The following is an 18,097-nucleotide window of genomic DNA, read 5'->3' as shown; positions in this document are numbered from 1 at the left end:
CCATCTAGGACCAACTCTATTAGGTTCTTTTCACCTCTTCAGCTCATAATCTCTTTCAGAAGGCCTCAAAGTTAAGTCTCTTGCTTGAACATGGCTCGATGGATTCCAGAGGTGTTGGCCCTTGAGAGAATATATTTCCTCCTTTTCGGCTCACACTAACTGTGGCTCCATGGCATCCAAAACCTTTTGCTTTTGATTGAAGGTCAAAGGATACCCTTTGGGCTATGAATCCAGCTCAGCTACCTTCAGGACATTCTAATTAAAGGCAGTGGGACACATGGCTGACAGAAAACTTGTATGGGCTTTAAACTTCCATTTTGTACCACCCCATTGTCTTGCATTAAAATGGGAATTTCCTAGCTTTAGCGCATGGGAAAAGAAGATTTTATTGAAGATAGTGAGGCAATACAAGATCACTTCACACCATCCCAGTGTTAGTATATTGTTGATGAGCTGTTCTTATTGTGCTGCTGTATCACCTCAATGCTCTTGTGCTTGTTGTTTTTCCCTGAAGTTCTGATTCTGGTTCATCCTAATAACCAGTAGCCTTATTCTTGCATCTTCTATTAACTGAGGACTTGATTACTAGTTTGGCGGTGCTGAAGCGGGACCCCCACACTCCCATCCCGTTCCTGCACTGCCAAACCCGTATGCGCACCGCCCACCAGATTATGGCTTTTATAGTCTTTGGCGGGCTGTTCTTTGGCGTTCCCACAGCGATGCCTTTGAAATAGGCACTGCAATGGGAACGTCAAAGGAAGTACCTGCACGGCACGGACTGGTGCAGTCCATGCCGTGCAGGTACTGGGGTGCATGCATGCAGGGGTCACAACAAGTGCCCTCCATTCACCCCGTGGCCCTGAGGCAACAGCAGGGCCCTGTAGGGCCCCCTTTGTTTTGTCGCTGCCACAGTTTTTATGCCGGGCTTACCGCCATGAAAACCATGGTGAGGAGGAAACTCGTGATATGCTTGGCTGGACTGCGACGGTCCCACCAAGCATATTGCGGTCTCAAGACTGCTGTGCCAGGGCTGCGGTGGTGCAATGGCGGTCTGACCGCCCTAGTTGTAATAGGGCGATCAGAAGACCGCCACACCACCGTGAGTCATAATCAGGCCCTGAGTCTTGCCTACTCCAAGTTGAATATGTCCTCCTTGCTGTTGCCTCCTCCCAGTTGGATGATTGACTCCTTCCTGGTGAGGGACAGCGATGTAGATGTTGATGCCTTTAATGGATAGAGACAATGACCTCACAATGTGTTTTGGGCATCTCTTAGATGCTACTACTGGAGCAGTAATGAAGGAGCATGTGCATAATGTACCCCTTTCCTATGCGCTTATGCTAGTAAAACACCAGTGGATCCTCTACTCAGTAGACAGCCAATGTGACGATCTGAGAGATTGGAATGCCATAGTGCCACAATTTCTTGTCCTGTCAACAATATGGCAGCCGATAAAAAAACACTTTTATGCGATAGAGGTTCTGGATAACGGAGTGAAAACTACCAGATGGATGGTTTAACATATTTTGTATTGAGATGTGTGGTTTTTTGGTAACCTGATAATGGAGAAATAGTTTTCTGTCTTCGAAAAATCCTAAAGAATTTGACGAATCCACTAATGTTGGTACAATTTCATCTTTTTTAATGGACTGTCAAAAAGAGGCACTGGGCTAGACATCCCTCAGAAATAGGTAAATACTATTTCTTTTCTTTAAAAAAAAAAACTTTATTGTGCAACACAAAAGAATTACAAATACGGGCCTACAACCACAGGGGCCGGCCGCTAGTGTTTGTCAAGTAAATACGCGGTGAATAAGGCAGCGGCTGACCCCGGTAGGTCCAGCAGAAGTACAGGATACACTTTCGGCAACACGGGATGAATGCAGGATACTAAATTTTTATTTTTTTAGAAAGGAACAAAGAAAAAACAAGAGGACAAACAACTCAAGGCGAGAAACATTATAAAAGAAGTCAAGCTCAGACACGGGGGACCTACCATAACGGATAGGGAATCAGGAGGACATTGGAGAAAACCAATGGGGGGGGAGGCAGTGGGAAAGTTAGGAGAATCGGATGAGGAATATGATAATCAAGGAACCTCAGAGGTCAGGGGGACAAAGAAGCGTCTGGGATATCTATGAGGGGGGGTGTACAGATGTTTCCTCGGTACGCGTTCCACTGGCCCCAAATTGTACTCCACTCCCTAGGCTTGCCCCTAGCCAAATATACCGTCTTCTCCCTGAACATGCACCAATCCATGTTCTCCTTCCATATCGACACGGTGGGAGGCCGTTGGGAACCCCAGAGCTGTGCAGTGTCCCTTTTGGCAATCATGTTCCCAAGTGCCGCCCACCGGGTCTGGGCAACGCTGTAATCATTCGGCTCCCACACATTCAACAAACATCTTCGAGCCTCAGGCAACAGAGCGACCCCAGTGACACACTCCATCACAGCGTGCACGCGGCGCCAATACGCAGCGACCTCTCGGCACTCCCAGAGGATATGAAGGAAAGTAGCACTCATTCCACAACTGCGCCTACACAACCCATCCGACGAAAAACCCATGTCAACCAAACGAGTACCAGTGACATACACGCGGTGAAGAATTTTAAGCTGGACAAGGCGGAGACAGGCCGGAATGGCCACCTCTTTAGGGGAGGACAGTGCAGACTGCCAGTCTTCGTCGTCCAATTCCAACCCGTCTCCAGTCCAGGTCTCCCTGAGAAGCACAAGGAGATCTGCTCGATTGTTGATCAACTTTTTATAGATCAAGGAAATCGTACTATCGGGCAGATGACCATCAATTATACGGTCCTCAAGCGGGGAAGATTCAGGGACCAGGGTACCGACCTTGAAGACCGACAGTAAAGCATGACGCACCTGTGCATATCTGAAGAACTCCCGCTCACTCAACTCATATTCACTCTGAAGCTCTGCGAACGATTTCACCGCACCTTTCACCCAAAGATCACCCACTCTACTGATTCCAATTGTGTCCCAGTTCTTAAAACCTTTTGTCCTCCAGAGGCATCCCAGTCGTTCCGAAGCAAACAAAGGGGTCGCTTGCGTCAGTCGATCATTCCACCCCATAGCCACATTCGCATCCTTCCATACACGCACTGCAATTTTGGTGGGTCCCGTGAGGTTCCTCCCCGCCGTCTGAGAGTAGAGTGCTCTGTTAAAGTCGCCACCGGGCAACAGGTATTTATCTATGGCATACGCTGGATTAGGCCCAGGTGCGTATGTAGCATGGTTAATGGCGGATAACTGGGAGGCCCAATAATACCTCCTGATGTCCGGGAGTGCGATACCCCCGTCATACCAGGGGAGGGTTAGTTTTGAGAGAGCAATGCGCGCTCGACCGTCCCAAACAAGTCTCCTCTGTAGTCCCTCCACCTCCCGAAAATAGCTCGCTGGAATAATATCAAGGGAGTTCTGGAGTGCGTAGAGAAATCGGGGTAAGGACATCATTTTAAACAGCGCCACTCGACCAAGAGGGGACAGCGGCAATCTACGCCAATGGGCCACGTCAAGCTTCAAGCGCCGGAGAGGAGGAAGGAGATTATGCTCCTTCCTCCTCTCCGGCGCTTGAAGCCAGAGGTACGGCCACTCTATCGTGTCGAAGGCCATCGTGGCGTCTAATGAAGCCAAGATGGTCGGTTCGGACAGAAGCTCCGCCCTCGCGAGAACGCCATGAAGGCGACGCAGGTTTAGAGCGGTGTTCCGGTGCGGGATAAAGCCAGATTGATCCGGATGGATAAGGTTACAAATAACAGTGAGGGGGCGGTTGGCAAGAACCTTAGCGAGGATCTTAGGCTCAGCGTTTAGTAAGGAGATGGGCCTGTAAGAGGCACAACGGTCACGAGGTTTGCCCTCCTTAGGAATTACCACTATAGTGGCCAGGCGCTGATCAATAGGGAGAAGGCCAAGATCACGCGACTCCGTAAACATATCACGAAGATATGGTGCGACCTTGTCCGGGCGAAGTTTGTATAATTCAATGGGCAGGCCATTTGGCCCCATGGCTTTGCCGGAACGGAGGGAACGAATGGCAATCGCTATCTCGTCAACCGACAACGATGCCTCCATACTCTCCCGATCCTCTTCAGACAGGCAGGGCAGCGCGATGTCTCTCAACAAAAAACGAGAGTCATCCTTGTCCCTGTCGGACACCGGGGAGTAGACCACACGAAAATAGTCAGCAAAACATTCCACAATCTCACCAGGGTCAGTCACCTCCACACCATCAGGATTCTGAATTACAGGGACAACACAATTCGCTCTCTCCTTCTTATCGAGCCAGGCAATCAGCTTACCCGCCTTGTCACCAACGTCATACAATCTGCCTTGCTGTTCTCTGTACATCGTTTTGGCGGCCTCTGTCACAAGGGATTTATAATCAAACTGTTTCAAGCTAAGGGCGTGGAGTTTGTCTCGGGTGACACCCGTGTCCAGGTCATCTTCTAAATCCAATATTTCAGCCTCCAGACTCTCGACCTCCCCATCCCTCACTTTCTTAGTCTCTGCTATTAAGGATAGGGCGTGTCCGCGAATAACAGCCTTAAAGGCTTCCCACAGGGACACCGAGGACGAAACAGACAGACCCCTCATTCTCTAGGAAGTAGTGGTCAAGTGACTTTGTGAGGCTGGCGCGGGTCTTGGGGTTGCGCAAATGCCAAGGGTTGATAGGAGCGACCCGTCCCGCAGTATGTAGACCCATATCAAAAAGAAGCAATACAGGAGAATGATCCGAGATACCCCGGGCCAAGTGGCTAATTTCCCCAATGTAGGAGGACTGGACAGCGGGCATAAGGAAGTAGTCTAGCCTAGAGAGACTCCCATGAGCACCGGAGTGAAAGGTGTAGTGACGTAGAGTCGGGTGCATTAGCATCCAGCAATCCACCAGACCAAAGGTGTCCAGGAATCCACCGAGCCATGATTGAGACGTGGGAAGGTCCCTGGGGGGGGTAACGATCCAAATTGCCGGAGAGTACCGAATTGAAGTCCCCGCCCACAAGGAGAAGACCATCAGGGAGCCCCAGCATCAGCCAACCAACATCTGAGAAAGTAGAGGTCTGGAGGCCTGGGGGTATATAAACAGAAACCAAAGAGAGAGTCTTACCCTCCCACCTACCAGTGAGGGCGGCGTAGCGGCCTCTGTCATCAAGAGTGACGTTATCGATCTAAAGAGGGAGGGAAGACCGGATCAGAATACCTACACCATTAGAACCAGTGGTGAATCCGGAAAGCTGTTCATGGGGAGCCCCATGCAACATGTTTGGGAATGGGGGGTAGTGGGCTGAAACTTATATCTTGGAATGTCAATGGTTTGGGTGATCGTATAAAACGGGGTGTTGTTCTGCAATATTTACGACGTTTGTCCCCTGATGTGGTACTCCTGCAGGAGACGCACCTAGTTGGCAATGTGTGTCACGCGATGAATAGATGGGGTTACTGATTGGTTGCACATTACGGATTCAATCGGTAACCCCATCTATTCATCGCGTGACACACATTGCCAACTAGGTGCGTCCCCTGCAGGAGTACCACATCAGGGGACAAACGTCGTAAATATTGCAGAACAACACCCCGTTTTATACGATCACCCAAACCATTGACATTCCAAGATATAAGTTTCAGCCCACTACCTCCCCATGAAGAGCAGGACATTAGAATCAGAGAAAAAACCAATACGCCGCCTTGAGAAAGAAAAACACAAACAACAAACACCCCCCCGCACACCCCAACTAGAACTAGTTACAACTCCCCCCTCCCTGCACCCCTGCAGAAGACTAAAAAGCCACCCCAAAATGCAGTGTGCCTGTCGCCCTAACAATCCCATTCTACAAAAAGACCCCGGAGGAGGAAAGAGGCCCGCCCCCACCCACCACCCAAATGTGGACTACTACAGGGCAACATAAACAAGAAAGATAGTACCCAGCTGAGCAAAGTCCAATGTTCAGAAATCAGGGACCGAAGAGTCACTTATGCGTAGGCTCACCACCCTCGGCACCGCCAGGGTGCTCCGTACGATCGCCTCGGCCCGGCAGGGAATCCAACCAGTCACTCACACTGTCAGGTCGGTCAAAAATGAAGGTCCGTTCCTCATATTCCACTCGAAGCCTGGTAGGGAAAAGCATGGCGTACTTGAGGCCCAGGTCCCGGAGACGTCGCTTCACTCCAAGAAAGCCCATCCTTTGTCTCTGCACAAGTTGCGTGAAGTCCGGGAAAAAGTTAATCGAGGAGTTTTCAAATTTCACCGGGCCATGCACTCTCGATGCCTGCAAAATCGCATCACGGTCTCTAAAATGAAAAAGTCTCGCAATGATAGGCCTCGAAGGGGCGCCCGGCTTGGGTTGACCGCCCGGGACTCTATGTGCACGCTCGATCGCGAAGAATTTACTCAAGCCAGAGGGGGCAAGATGGGTGAGGATCAGATCCTCGACCAGGAGATCCACAGAGTGAGTCTCAGGGTTTTCTGGGACCCCAATGACGCGGATGTTATTGCGTCTTGCCCTGTTCTCATAATCCTCCAGCCGACGGGACATTTAGTCATTCACCGATTTTAGATTTCCAAGTTCGGTTTGGAGTTCCGCCACATCGGCCGTGAGGCTGGAGGTCTTCAGATCGAGTGATTTGACCTTTTCGTTCGTTTTAGACAGGTCGGCCCTGATCAGAGTGACATCCACGGCAACCGTGTCAATTTTGCTAGCCAGGGCCTCGTATTGCTGGCCGATGGTTTCCCTCATGCCGGTGATGGCGCCCATAATGTCCTGCAGGGACAACTCCGCAGGAACAGAAGGGTCGTCTCGGGCGTCCTCCGGGGTACGACTGGAAAGCCCAGGGGAGCCTTTGGCTTGGGTACACCGATCCATAACATTTGTCTGGACCGGTCCACCACGAAGAGACGTCTTGGTCTTCCGCTTCTCGGCGTCGCCCCTGCCCGCCATACTGGAGACTGCTCCCCAGAGGGGCCCACACGACCTGGTAAAAATGGCCGCCGACAGTCCGAGCGCCAACAAGACCACAAGTGCTGGCTCGTATGACTAAGAAAAAGTCACGATGCAATTCAAAAAAGGATGAAATTAGGGACAGTTCAGACACTAAGTGGGGGCTGGACTGGTCCCCAGCCTGGCGAAACGGTCTCTCAATCAGACCATGCGGGGATCCGGAAACGAAACCGAAAGTAGCGATGCGGCCACCAGGGAGGCCCCACTGCCGTTGTTGTTGAACTCCGTCCCGGATCCGCAAGTAGCCAAGACAAAGGTAGTGTGGCTCACTGGTTAGAGGCGGCAGACCCGAGAGCAGAGGACGGCCCGGGACCAGGGTTCGATTCCCGGCGCGGCAGGTTTCTGGACTAGGGTCAGCGGACTCGATAATTCTCTCGCCTCGGTGCCCACTCTGATCAGCGATCACACTCGGCAACTCTGGGCATTAGCTTGCCTCATCCTCACTAACGGCCCCACCAGACCGCCGGGGATGCCTGGTCTCACCCTGGAGATACCCATTAAGGGACCATCTCTCAGGGAAGCCAGGAAGGGTTTCGCAGCGGTCGAAGCGCCTTGGGACCCTCCGGGTAAGTAGTGCGCTATATAAATGCCTATACATTTACATTTACATTTACAAGACCCCGGCACAGCCTCCAAGTGGGCCAGAAAAGTTCAAAGTGCCATAACTTCGGTCGCCGATGTCCGATTTCAATTCTGAGAAGAGTTATGGACTCAGCTGAGGTTCATCTTCGAAGAGCTGTCCCAGAAATCAGGATATCCTCAGGATAAATTGCGAGGAGTGGCGAGGGTCCGGGGAGCTCTGTGCTCACGCGACCATCTTGGATGCCCGCTAAGCTCCTCCAATACTATTTCTTTTTAAGGGTTTAATATTAAACAAGCATCCTTCATTCAAGTGACAGTCTCTGAGAGGCTACTCCTTTTTCGTTCAACATTGGCCGCAAGTGACATCAGAAAATATAGGTTGGTGTTGTGTGCACAGTGATGAAAGGCAAACCAACATCGAGCAAATCGATATCCGAGCAGCTCCAGGTATAATTTGAAGACTTCACTTCAATATTTACTGCCACTTCTATTCAGTTTTATTTGGTACCCATTAGACTCTAGTAGCATAAAATGTTATTTGAGCAGGAGTGACATTCAAAATTGAATACACAGGAATTGCTTTGGCATCTCACCATAGTATGATGAAAATAAATTTACAAATAATGTAGCACCTAAGTGTGTTATAAAAAGAAATCTTGTAATGAATGCTGTCTGTACAGGGTACAGTAGAATGCATTGGAGAGAGTACTTGTATGCAAACAGTCATTAAATGGTCCTATTTTGTTAATACTTATCTCTGATAATTGGAAGCCGAGATGATGAACAACATTGTCAGTAGTTGTGGATTTTGCTTTAATGCTTGTCCAATTTTCGTTCCAGGACACTGACCTGGTACCCAGTGATATAGCTGCTGGGATGGCACTTCTGCATCAAGAGCAAGATAAAGTAGATCTTTGCAGAGAACCAGAGGAAGTAGTGTGCCATTCTCCAACTTCAACTGAAGTAAGTTCCATTGCATTACCTTCTACATTCCCATGAAGCCACTTTTTAAGTGAAGTCCAGTCTATCACTGCCATATAGGTAAAGGCTAAATGTATTTCTTTTTTGCACTTTTAAGTTGCTAAAATGAAGTAATGTTTACGATGTCAGTTGCATATAAAATACTAAAAAAAAGAGGGATCTAACAGAAAAGGCAGACCAGGGAAGCTAAGCAGTCGTCTCCAGCAAGCTTGTGTTGTCATGCGATCACAGCATTTGTTGCATCATCTGACCTAATCTGTTTATGCAAAATACGCCTTGCCTATTATTTTAAAAACTCTGCAGTCTATGGGTTTGCCCTATTGATCCCATCACAACCTGGGCTTAAGGTATAGCTTACAAGAAATTGGTAAGAGATGGGAACAAATGGAATTGTGACTCTGCCAGTGAAAATAACAATGAATTACTAGTACTGTATGTCTCGATAAAAAACATATATATATATTTTTTACTTGAATCACAAGCAAAGGCCATCTCTTAGTCACAGGTGTGTATCATCAGACAAACAAATGGCACATTAACAGTATAACCAAACATATTAGTTCACACATCCTATAGTGACATATAATCACAATATAGCACATTTAAAACATATAAATGTACTTAGTATATCTTCCGAACAGTTTATCAGTATGGCTGCAATACTTACTAATCAGAAGCAGTCAAAACAGGAGGTCGTCCAGTCAGGATACACACAAGAGGGAACAAAAGGCCCTCAAAAACAAATTGTGTGTATCACAATCTTGAAATAGTTGAAAGTTATTGTACTTAATCGGACTCCTCCAAATCCCAAAAGTTGCTGCGTTTCGGTCCATCTATTCAGGCCTCTTCAGGACAAGGAAAGAAGGAAAAGAACAAGGAACACAGAAAAATATGTGCTCCAGTGGCTTGGTCCGAGATCTGTTGGACTTCTTGCCACAGCAGAATCACCATTATGGGAAGGTAGACCGCATTGTTAAGTAAGCTGTCACTCTCTGAATTTGAATGTGCGCCCCATCATATGCCTCATGGGGTGGGCTCTAGTCGTCCACTAGAAGACACCACAGCGGCCCTCAAATGGAAACTCCTGTGTTCAGCGAGGGAAGAGTCTCTAAGTAACGCTACATTCCTGCCCATCTGCCTAGCTGGGTCAGAGGGTGCCCGAGGAGAATCCTCAAACCGGCCATTATTTTAAATGAGCCTCTAGGTGAAATAAATTATCTAATAAAAAGGCCATGAATGTAGTGTTTGACTACTTTGCGAACTCAGGGTGCTCAGATTGCAGTGTCACATGAGTACTTGGTTAAGAACTGTGATAGAGCATGTGTAGGTACCTTAATAAGAGAGAGCAGAAAACCTTGATTCATGAAAATAAATCCAGAATTATTCAGTGTGGTTAATTTAAGGAGAGCACATATTATGGCTTATTGTTTTTTTATTTAACTGGATTCTTAAACCATGTCAATGTAAACACAGGTTTAATTCTCTTTACACTGATGCTGTCACAGAGGTATTCTGCTATCATGTGGTTTTAATAATAAAACTCGGATTTGTATAGTGCAGCTAATCACCTGTTGTGGTCTCTAGGGGCTGTTCCTAGGCACAGGAGATTAAGTGATTTGCCCAGATTCACAGGATGTTGAGCAGTCGCTGAGGCTCTAACCTGGTTTCCAAGCACCAAAGTCGAAAGCTCTGGCAGTTAATCAATGAGCAAATGTACCTGCCCTGTAGCACGGCCCCTTTGACCTGTCAGAACCCCCATAACTACATCAATAGGTGCTTATGCAGTGTTGCTAAATAGCAAAGTTGAAGTCCATATGGCTTGTAAATATCATCGTAAACTTGAGATAGCCTTGTTGGACCATAGTACACTATCAGGGATTGGATCACAGTGCCTATGTATGTACATTTTTACTTTTGTCATCTTTCATTTAGAGAGACTTGGATGTCGAATTAGAAATGTCTGCCCACTACATGAAGTTTGCTGCAGCAGCTTATGGATGGCCACTCTACGTATTTAGCAATCCACTCACTGGACTATGCAAACTGAGTAGGGATTGGTAAGTTATCCTTGGTCTCTTTCATGTTCAAGTAATCTACACTGAGACCTCAATTCTAAGTTGATCACAGCGTGACACAGAATGGCAGCAATACACTTGTGATGCATATTTGCTCCATTCCTTTCTTTATTGGGCATTTTAGGTGAGCCTTAGAGCATAATGGAGCGCCGTGAAAGCTTTTATAGACATTGGAAAAGTAGTGAACTGCTTGTTTGTGCTTGTAATTTATCACAAATGTGGCTTCAAATTTACAATGTATTAAAATCAAATATTGGGCAGCCCATTGCTGCCAATATGCCCATAAGTGCAAAAAGAGCCACTTTAAGTAATTATGCAGTGAATCAGAGCCGCTCCCCGCCTCGTCTGCCCAACATAAAAGAGAAATATGGGACCAATAAAGGTGTAGTCTAGTGTGGCGTCAAAATACTACACACCTAAACCTTTTCTCAAAACTGCAACAAAGCAGTTGCCAAGGACGTTGATCCCTTGTTGATATACCGAGAATGGCACAGAGTAGAGTATGATATTGTGACCAGGTAGCTCTCTGGGTGTCGTTTACACCCAACCAAAATATGAATTGATTGTAAAACACATGCAACGGATTGCTGTGCTACTGTTTTTATCTCTGCACCCAACTCAGGATTTCAGGTGTTTCATTTTTGGCATGCTTACTTAGATGCATAGTTTCTCTCTATAAAGTCTTTCCAAATGCAGAATTATGTTTTTGGATTCCACATGTAGGTTCTTTGCTAACAGTAGCAAACGTTACTACCCATTTCTGCACTCAAGTTTCCTATTTGTACTTCAATAACAGAGGTGCTTTTGTAAACGTACTTAATCTGTTTCCTCGCGTTATTCAGTTGCAGAAGCAGAGCCCAAGCATATGATATTGTTGGGGGTGATATCCTGAATTGTCACTTTGGAGCCATTCTACAAACCACAGGCCTTCAATACAGAGACTTCATTCACATCAGCTTTCATAATAAAGTAAGTATTTTATCACAACAAAAATCAGTAAGCACCGTTGCATTCAGAGCGCTTAGGTAGGCTCATTTATCAAATTTGTTTTCCATGGCACCTGACAGTATGTCAATTCCATAGGCTGTGAGAGTTCACCTGCTACTAATGGAAACGGGCTATTCACTAAAAAGACTCTTGAAAGGGATTTTGGTACTGTTTCTCTCCAAAATTGAAAATAGATTGACTATCAAAAAAATACAGCAGAGACTACAAATAAATATGATTAAAGGGTTTCTGTTTACTATGAATTAGGAAGATGTTTGAGTTTGCAACAAAACGGGCATGCCAACGTTTTAGGTCTCGCCTGAGACAGTGCACAGAAGACATGTTGTTAGCTTACAAGGGCTTAGAGCTTGTTTCTTACTTATCAATGGTTGGCTTCATCGTCTTTTTGTAAACGTTTAGCCATGATGCACAGCTGCTGTGCAACAAGGCTAAACACATTAACCAAGTCAACAGTTAGCATAGGCTAACCTGTTGGCTTTGCTGGTGCTTGTTTTATGTGGTCCTTTTGTACCTTATTTTGCTTAAAGAGCCTTTTGCATCTGCTCAGGTTGACACCATGTTTAGAAGGGGGTTTTTGTCAGGGAGTCCCTTCAAAATTTCTAACTAGATTAGGATAACAGTAACATAAATGACTTTTTTCAGAGATATCTGCGAGAGCTATCAGTAACGGCCTTTGTCATATAGTTTGTAAATGTATTGCTGTCCATCTCTTCTTCTATCATTTGTGTTTGAAACAAACCAATAAAACCTCTTTATTGCTGAAAACAATTCCTACTATGTGTCTTTATATGATAGACACTGTTGGAACCAGGACTACCGGCCGACTTAGGGTAGCATGGCACAGAGTGGGAAGGCTAGATCCAGAAGGCAATTGTGACATACTTGCGCAACACTCACTAAAAAACCCCAGCGCAAACCCACCAAAAATGACACCACACCATCTTAGTTAAATAGAAAATAGGGAGACTTTATCTCTTTGTATTGAAAAGGGGGAATGAAGGTTCCAATGTTGAATCAATTAGGACTTTGGACATTTCATTTTGGGATTAATTACATACAGTACATTGCATTCTTCACAGTTGTCAAAGCACCAGGTTCCTAAATACATTTAGCTAGGTAATCAGCAGGTAAGCATATCACACATAGATAAATAGGATCATGTCGCAGTTTAAACAGGATCATGTCGCAGTTTAAACCAATCAGGTAGGTACTTTGAATACTGGTCTAGTAGATATAAATATCCATTTGGAGCAAGCATGTAAATAAATGAAATTTTGATTTAGCAGGTTTTGGCATTAATTTAAATTAAGCTGGTAAATACATTAAGATTAGAACAGCAATGGTTTCTTATTCAGAGTGCGCTGTCTCTTCCTCACTCCTGTGCAAGAAAGTGCTTAAGGAGACTTTACTTCAGAGGGAGAAATTGAAATCTGTAACCCACTCTCTTAATTTAGGTCAGTCACATTGTTACCAGAGAGTAGATTATCTTAGAGGCTTGGTTCTTGGCACCCCCGATCATTACAGTCCCCCCTACCTGATTGGCTTCGTCCCTTCAGCCCCTTTCTCCATTGTATTGTCCCCAGATACCTCTGCGCCGGTCCGGTGCCTCTGTTCCACCTTCTCTGGAGCGAGTTACAAAGCCAAACTTTCCCCGTCCTCCCGCTCAGGTCTTTTGACACTTGTGGAGAGTCAAACTGGGGTCAACTTGGCCTTCTGAAGGGCCGCGGCAGCTTCCGCTACTGTGAGGAGCTATGATAAGTGTGGCTCACTGGTTAGAGCAGGCAGACCCTGAAGCAGAGGTCAGACCCGGTGTGAGAAGTTGGCCCGATATGCAACGTTCGCTATTCTAGCGACCGCTATGTATCGTTCCAACGTCCCTTATGGTGTTTGGTTGTAAGTCAACCTATAGATCAGCTATCCTAGTAGCGTGGATACGAGCAGTCTAAGGCTAAAGACTCGAGAGGGCGTGTTAAGCCAGCTGTTTACCACACATGTACCCCTTGAACACCAAGTGAAAGGACACCACACAAGTGTTATGAAAATAAACAGGATATTTATTAAGAATCACAACAGCCCTGTACTCTTTATGAGGACAGGGTACTAAGCACAAACCAAATCTCTTTAGCAAATACTTCAAGTGCACAATAAAACAAGTGTCCGAGGACACGGAAAGGTTAAGGTCTCGGGCGGACCGATAAGGCAAGTCGGAAGCGAGGGACTCGGGACCCTAGAGTAAGGAGGCTATGCAGGCATCGAAATGCCGAGTTACCTAGCCACGAGGGCTGCGGCTGCACAAGTCTTACAGGCGTCGGGGTCTTCGCTGACGAGCCAGGAGCCGGAAGAAAGGAGTTGCTGGCCGGCGACCAGTGCTGAATAGTTCGTAGAGATCCAAGCCTGGATCGGAGATTGATGAAACCTGAAAGCAGAGGGGACCAAGTTCGTACTACTAGCCAGTAGTCAGAGGGTACCAGGAAGGCACCGGTTGGCCGTCACCTCGACCAGGTGAGTGGGCGACGCTAGGCTCTGCAGTCTCACGGACCAGGAGGCGTTGTCGGCGACCACGGTGGAGGTGCGAGCTGTCCCACGAAGGATGATGCTGTCGGCGTCGCTGGGCCCGGGATGGGGCAACAAGCCTTGGCAGATCTCAGGGCCACGTGGTGGGCCTAAGATGGCGTCTTGAGTGGACCAGGAGGGTCCGGGGTGCTTCTCGCAAAGATGGAAGCAAGGGCCAGTCTGGAGCAACCAGACCAGCAGTGTTGATTGTCGGATGTCGTCACAGAAGGGCACAAGCCAGCGGCTAGTGACCAGACAACGTGCTGAGCAGCGAGCAGAAGGGCCCCACGCAGATCGTGGAGATGCTGGGAGACTGTACTTCGGTGCTGGAGCGGCTCAGGGTCGGGGCTTCTCGGACCCCAGAGCACTCACCAGAGAGTTACCTCGATGGTCGTGCTGGTTTTTAAGAGCGTGCAGGTTCTGATGATGGCCGGTCCCTCGAGGTCTCGTCGCACCCACAGATCACAGCTGAGCTGATGACGTGGGTAGAGGTCAGAGGTGCCAGGGAAGCCGGTTCTCGTCGAGCTGGGCCGTCGGATTCCTTGAGGAAGGACTTACAGCAAACCGCAGAGTTCTTAGTTGGTGCCCGCTGATGCAGGGTGACTACTCCTTAGTCACAAGGGAGAAATCTTGAGAAGAGTCTTGAATGTCCTTTTCGTAGAAAGTAGTTCTTGAATCAAAGATGATCTAATTTGGAAGGGTCCCCGCTCCGGTCTTTATTCTAAAGAAAGGGGTGGGTACATGACTAGGTCCTGCCCTAAGGGTGGGACCAGGAAGGGGGGTAGTTACACCCCTCTCCCCTGCCGGGCTTTCCCCCAGGCCAGGGCTGTCGCCCCTGGAACTGGTTCTAACCGGCAGATGCGCAGTGAGCACCGGGGTGCCACTCCGCAGTCACCTTCTCGCCAAAGCCCTACCTACCCAGAATACACAAACCCTGTCTGGGACGGTGCGAACACCGCCCTTGACAGGAAACCCTTTGTCCAAGTGCTCCTCGCTGGAAGGACTCCCAGCAGCAGGAGGTCAGACTCGTGTCTGTGGTGGCAGCATCCATTTTGTGGAGCTGAGGCTTCAGTTAACTTTAACCGGGGTTCACAGTTACGTACATGTCGTGTCCCTCTAGAAGGGTGGGATGCTAACCTCATCGCCAGAATTGGTGAGAGGGGAGCACCCCGATTCGTATGACACCTTACCCGACATGCCTTGATAGCGCGACACCGGAGTTACCGATATGGTACGCGTTATCATGGAACAGCTATTGGGTCTTGATTCCGCAAGCTGCAACCGGGCTCGGCTCGGGCCTGAACCTAGCTCACACGAGCCCACGCACTCTGCCTTCAGGATTGTTAAGGCCTGCCATAGGAGTGACTGATAGGAACTCGAGTGTCCATTGTATGGTTAGATATAGGGCTACTATATCTAAAGCAAAGTGTGATTACACGACTTCGCCCCAGCTGTCATGCAGCCAGTTGTGTCAAATTTAGGAGGCCAGCCAGGGGTGGCATAATTCATGCTGCAGCCCCTGGCGGCCCTGGGTACACCTATGCCCTGCGTTACGGGGTCTGATAAGGTGGCCCAGTACCAATTGGCAAATGCACCTAGGGTACATATCGTGATTTAGAAAGAGAACAGCCAGGCTGTGGGTCTGATTAGCAGGCCCACAGCCAGAGAAAGTCGTAAACCAGTGAAACAAAAGCAAAAAATCTGGGTGATCATAGGATTGCAGACCCTACTCTCCTACATGACCCCCCCCCAAACGTCGGAACAATAAGCTAACCTTGACCAGGTGAGTCTTCTTGTTCTAAGTGGAAATATCTGGAGAGCCCATCGGCATTGCCATGATCAGTACCAGGTCTATGTTCCACTGTAAAGTCCATCCCCTGTAGGGAAATGGACCACCTAAGCAGTTTGGGGTTTTCACCCTTCATCTGATTTAGCCACAAGAGGGGCTTATGGTCGGTCTGAATCTTGAAGTGAGTGCCAAACAAGTATGGCCTCAGCTTCTTCAGGGCCCAAACCACAGCAAAGGCCTCCCTCTCAATAGCTGACCAATTCTTCTCTCTAGGGGTCAGCCTTCTGCTTATAAAAGCAATGGGCTGGTCTTGACCATCAAAATTCAGTTGAGAAAGAACAGCTCCCACACCCAACTCAGAAGCATCTGTTTGGACAATGAATGGTTTGGAGTAGTCCGGACTCTTGAGGATAGGCGCCGTGCACATGGCCTGCTTTAGGTCATCGAATGCTTTTTGACAGCTCGCTGTCCACTGAACTTTTTTTGGCATTTTCTTACTTGTCAGCTCGTTTAATGGTGTCACAATTGAACCATAGTTCCTGACAAACTTCCTATAGTAACCAGTCAGGCCCAAGAAAGCTCGAACCTGAGTCTGGGTGGTTGGAGGAGCCCAGTCCCTGATTGACTGTATCTTGCTCTCCAGTGGCTGAACCTGACCTCCACCTACAAGGTGGCCCAGGTATACAACCTGTGTCTGCCCTATCTGGCACTTGGTGGCCTTGATAGTGAGACCTGCTGCTTGCAGTGCCTCTAACGTCTTCCGCAGGTGGACCAGGTGATCCTCCCAGGTGGAGCTAAAGACAGCAATATCGTCAAGATACGCCGCACAGAAGTCATCCAGCCCAGTAAGGACTTGATTCACCAACCGTTGGAAGGTGGCAGGTGCATTTTTCAGACCAAAGGGCATCACCACGAACTGATAATGCCCACCAGGGGTTGAAAATGCCGTTTTAGGTTTGGCGTCCTCAGCTAACCTGATTTGCCAATACCCAGCTGTCAGGTCAAACGTACTTAAGTAGTTGGCCGAAGCCAATCTATCGATAAGCTCGTCTGCCCTTGGTATTGGGTGGGCGTCAGTCTTAGTGACTGCATTGAGACCCCTGTAGTCTACGCAAAACCTCATCTCTCTCTTACCACCCTGGGTGTGAGGTTTCGGCACTAGAACTACGGGACTAGCCCAAGGGCTATCCGAGGGTTCAATGACTCCCAGCTCCAACATTTTCTGCACTTCACTCTTGATGCAGTCTCTAACGTGATCAGGCTGCCGGTAGATTTTACTCTTAACGGGCAAGCTGTCGCCAGTGTCAACCTCATGGGTACACCAATTGGTCTGGCTGGGTGTTAGAGAAAACATATGTCTGAAAGACTGAAGAACCTGTTTACAGTCTCTCTGTTGATGTTCGGAGAGGCTGCCACAAAAGACAACACCATCTACCGATCCATCGTCAGGATTCTGAGTGAGCAGGTCGGGGAGAGGGTCACTCTCCTCTTCCTGTCCCTCATCTAGGGCCATGAGCAAACTCATGTCCTTCCTGTCGACATATGCTTTTAGCCTGTTGACATGAAGCACCCTGTGGGGGCTCCGGGGAGTTCCCAGGTCGACCAGGTAGGTGACCTCTCCCTTCTTCTCCAGGATGGTGTAGGGCCCGGACCATTTGTCCTTGAGTGCTGCTGGGGCCACTGGCTCCAACACCCACACCTTCTGTCCGGGCTGGTAAACAGTCAAGACAGCCTTTTGGTCATGCCAAGCTTTCTGGAGTTCTTGGCTGGCCTTAAGGTTTTCAGATGCTCTTTCCATGTATTCAGCCATCCGCGAGCGGAGGCCGAGCACATAGTCCACTATGTTGGCTGCAGGCTTTTTGAGAGGTCTCTCCCATCCTTCCTTCACCAAACACAGGGGTCCCCTTACAGGATGCCCGTACAAAAGTTCAAAAGGGCTGGAGCCAACCCCCTTCTGCGGGACTTCTCTGTAGGCGAACAAGAGGCAGGGGATCAGGACGTCCCATCTACGCCGAAGCTTTTCTGGTAGTCCATGAATCACCCCTTTTAGGGTCCTGTTGAATCTCTCAACAAGCCCATTGCATTGTGGATGATAGGGC

The 18,097-nt window shown here is 48.2% G+C and overlaps 1 protein-coding gene across 1 annotated transcript in view; it reads left to right on the top strand.

Annotated features, from left to right (window-relative positions):
* Nucleotides 1–18,097, top strand: part of DAGLB (diacylglycerol lipase beta) — a 166,012-nt gene that overhangs the window by 22,995 nt on the left and 124,920 nt on the right. The window contains exons 5-7 of the mRNA XM_086940753.1: nucleotides 8,433–8,555; nucleotides 10,506–10,630; nucleotides 11,491–11,617. Coding sequence (XP_086796879.1) covers nucleotides 8,433–8,555; nucleotides 10,506–10,630; nucleotides 11,491–11,617 — 375 coding nt within the window. The remainder of the gene's footprint in view (nucleotides 1–8,432; nucleotides 8,556–10,505; nucleotides 10,631–11,490; nucleotides 11,618–18,097) is intronic.

This window comes from Lissotriton vulgaris, chromosome 10 (genome assembly GCF_964263255.1).
Source record: "Lissotriton vulgaris chromosome 10, aLisVul1.2, whole genome shotgun sequence".
Lineage (NCBI taxonomy): Eukaryota > Metazoa > Chordata > Amphibia > Caudata > Salamandridae > Lissotriton > Lissotriton vulgaris.
This window is presented reverse-complemented; position numbering and strand designations above follow the sequence as displayed.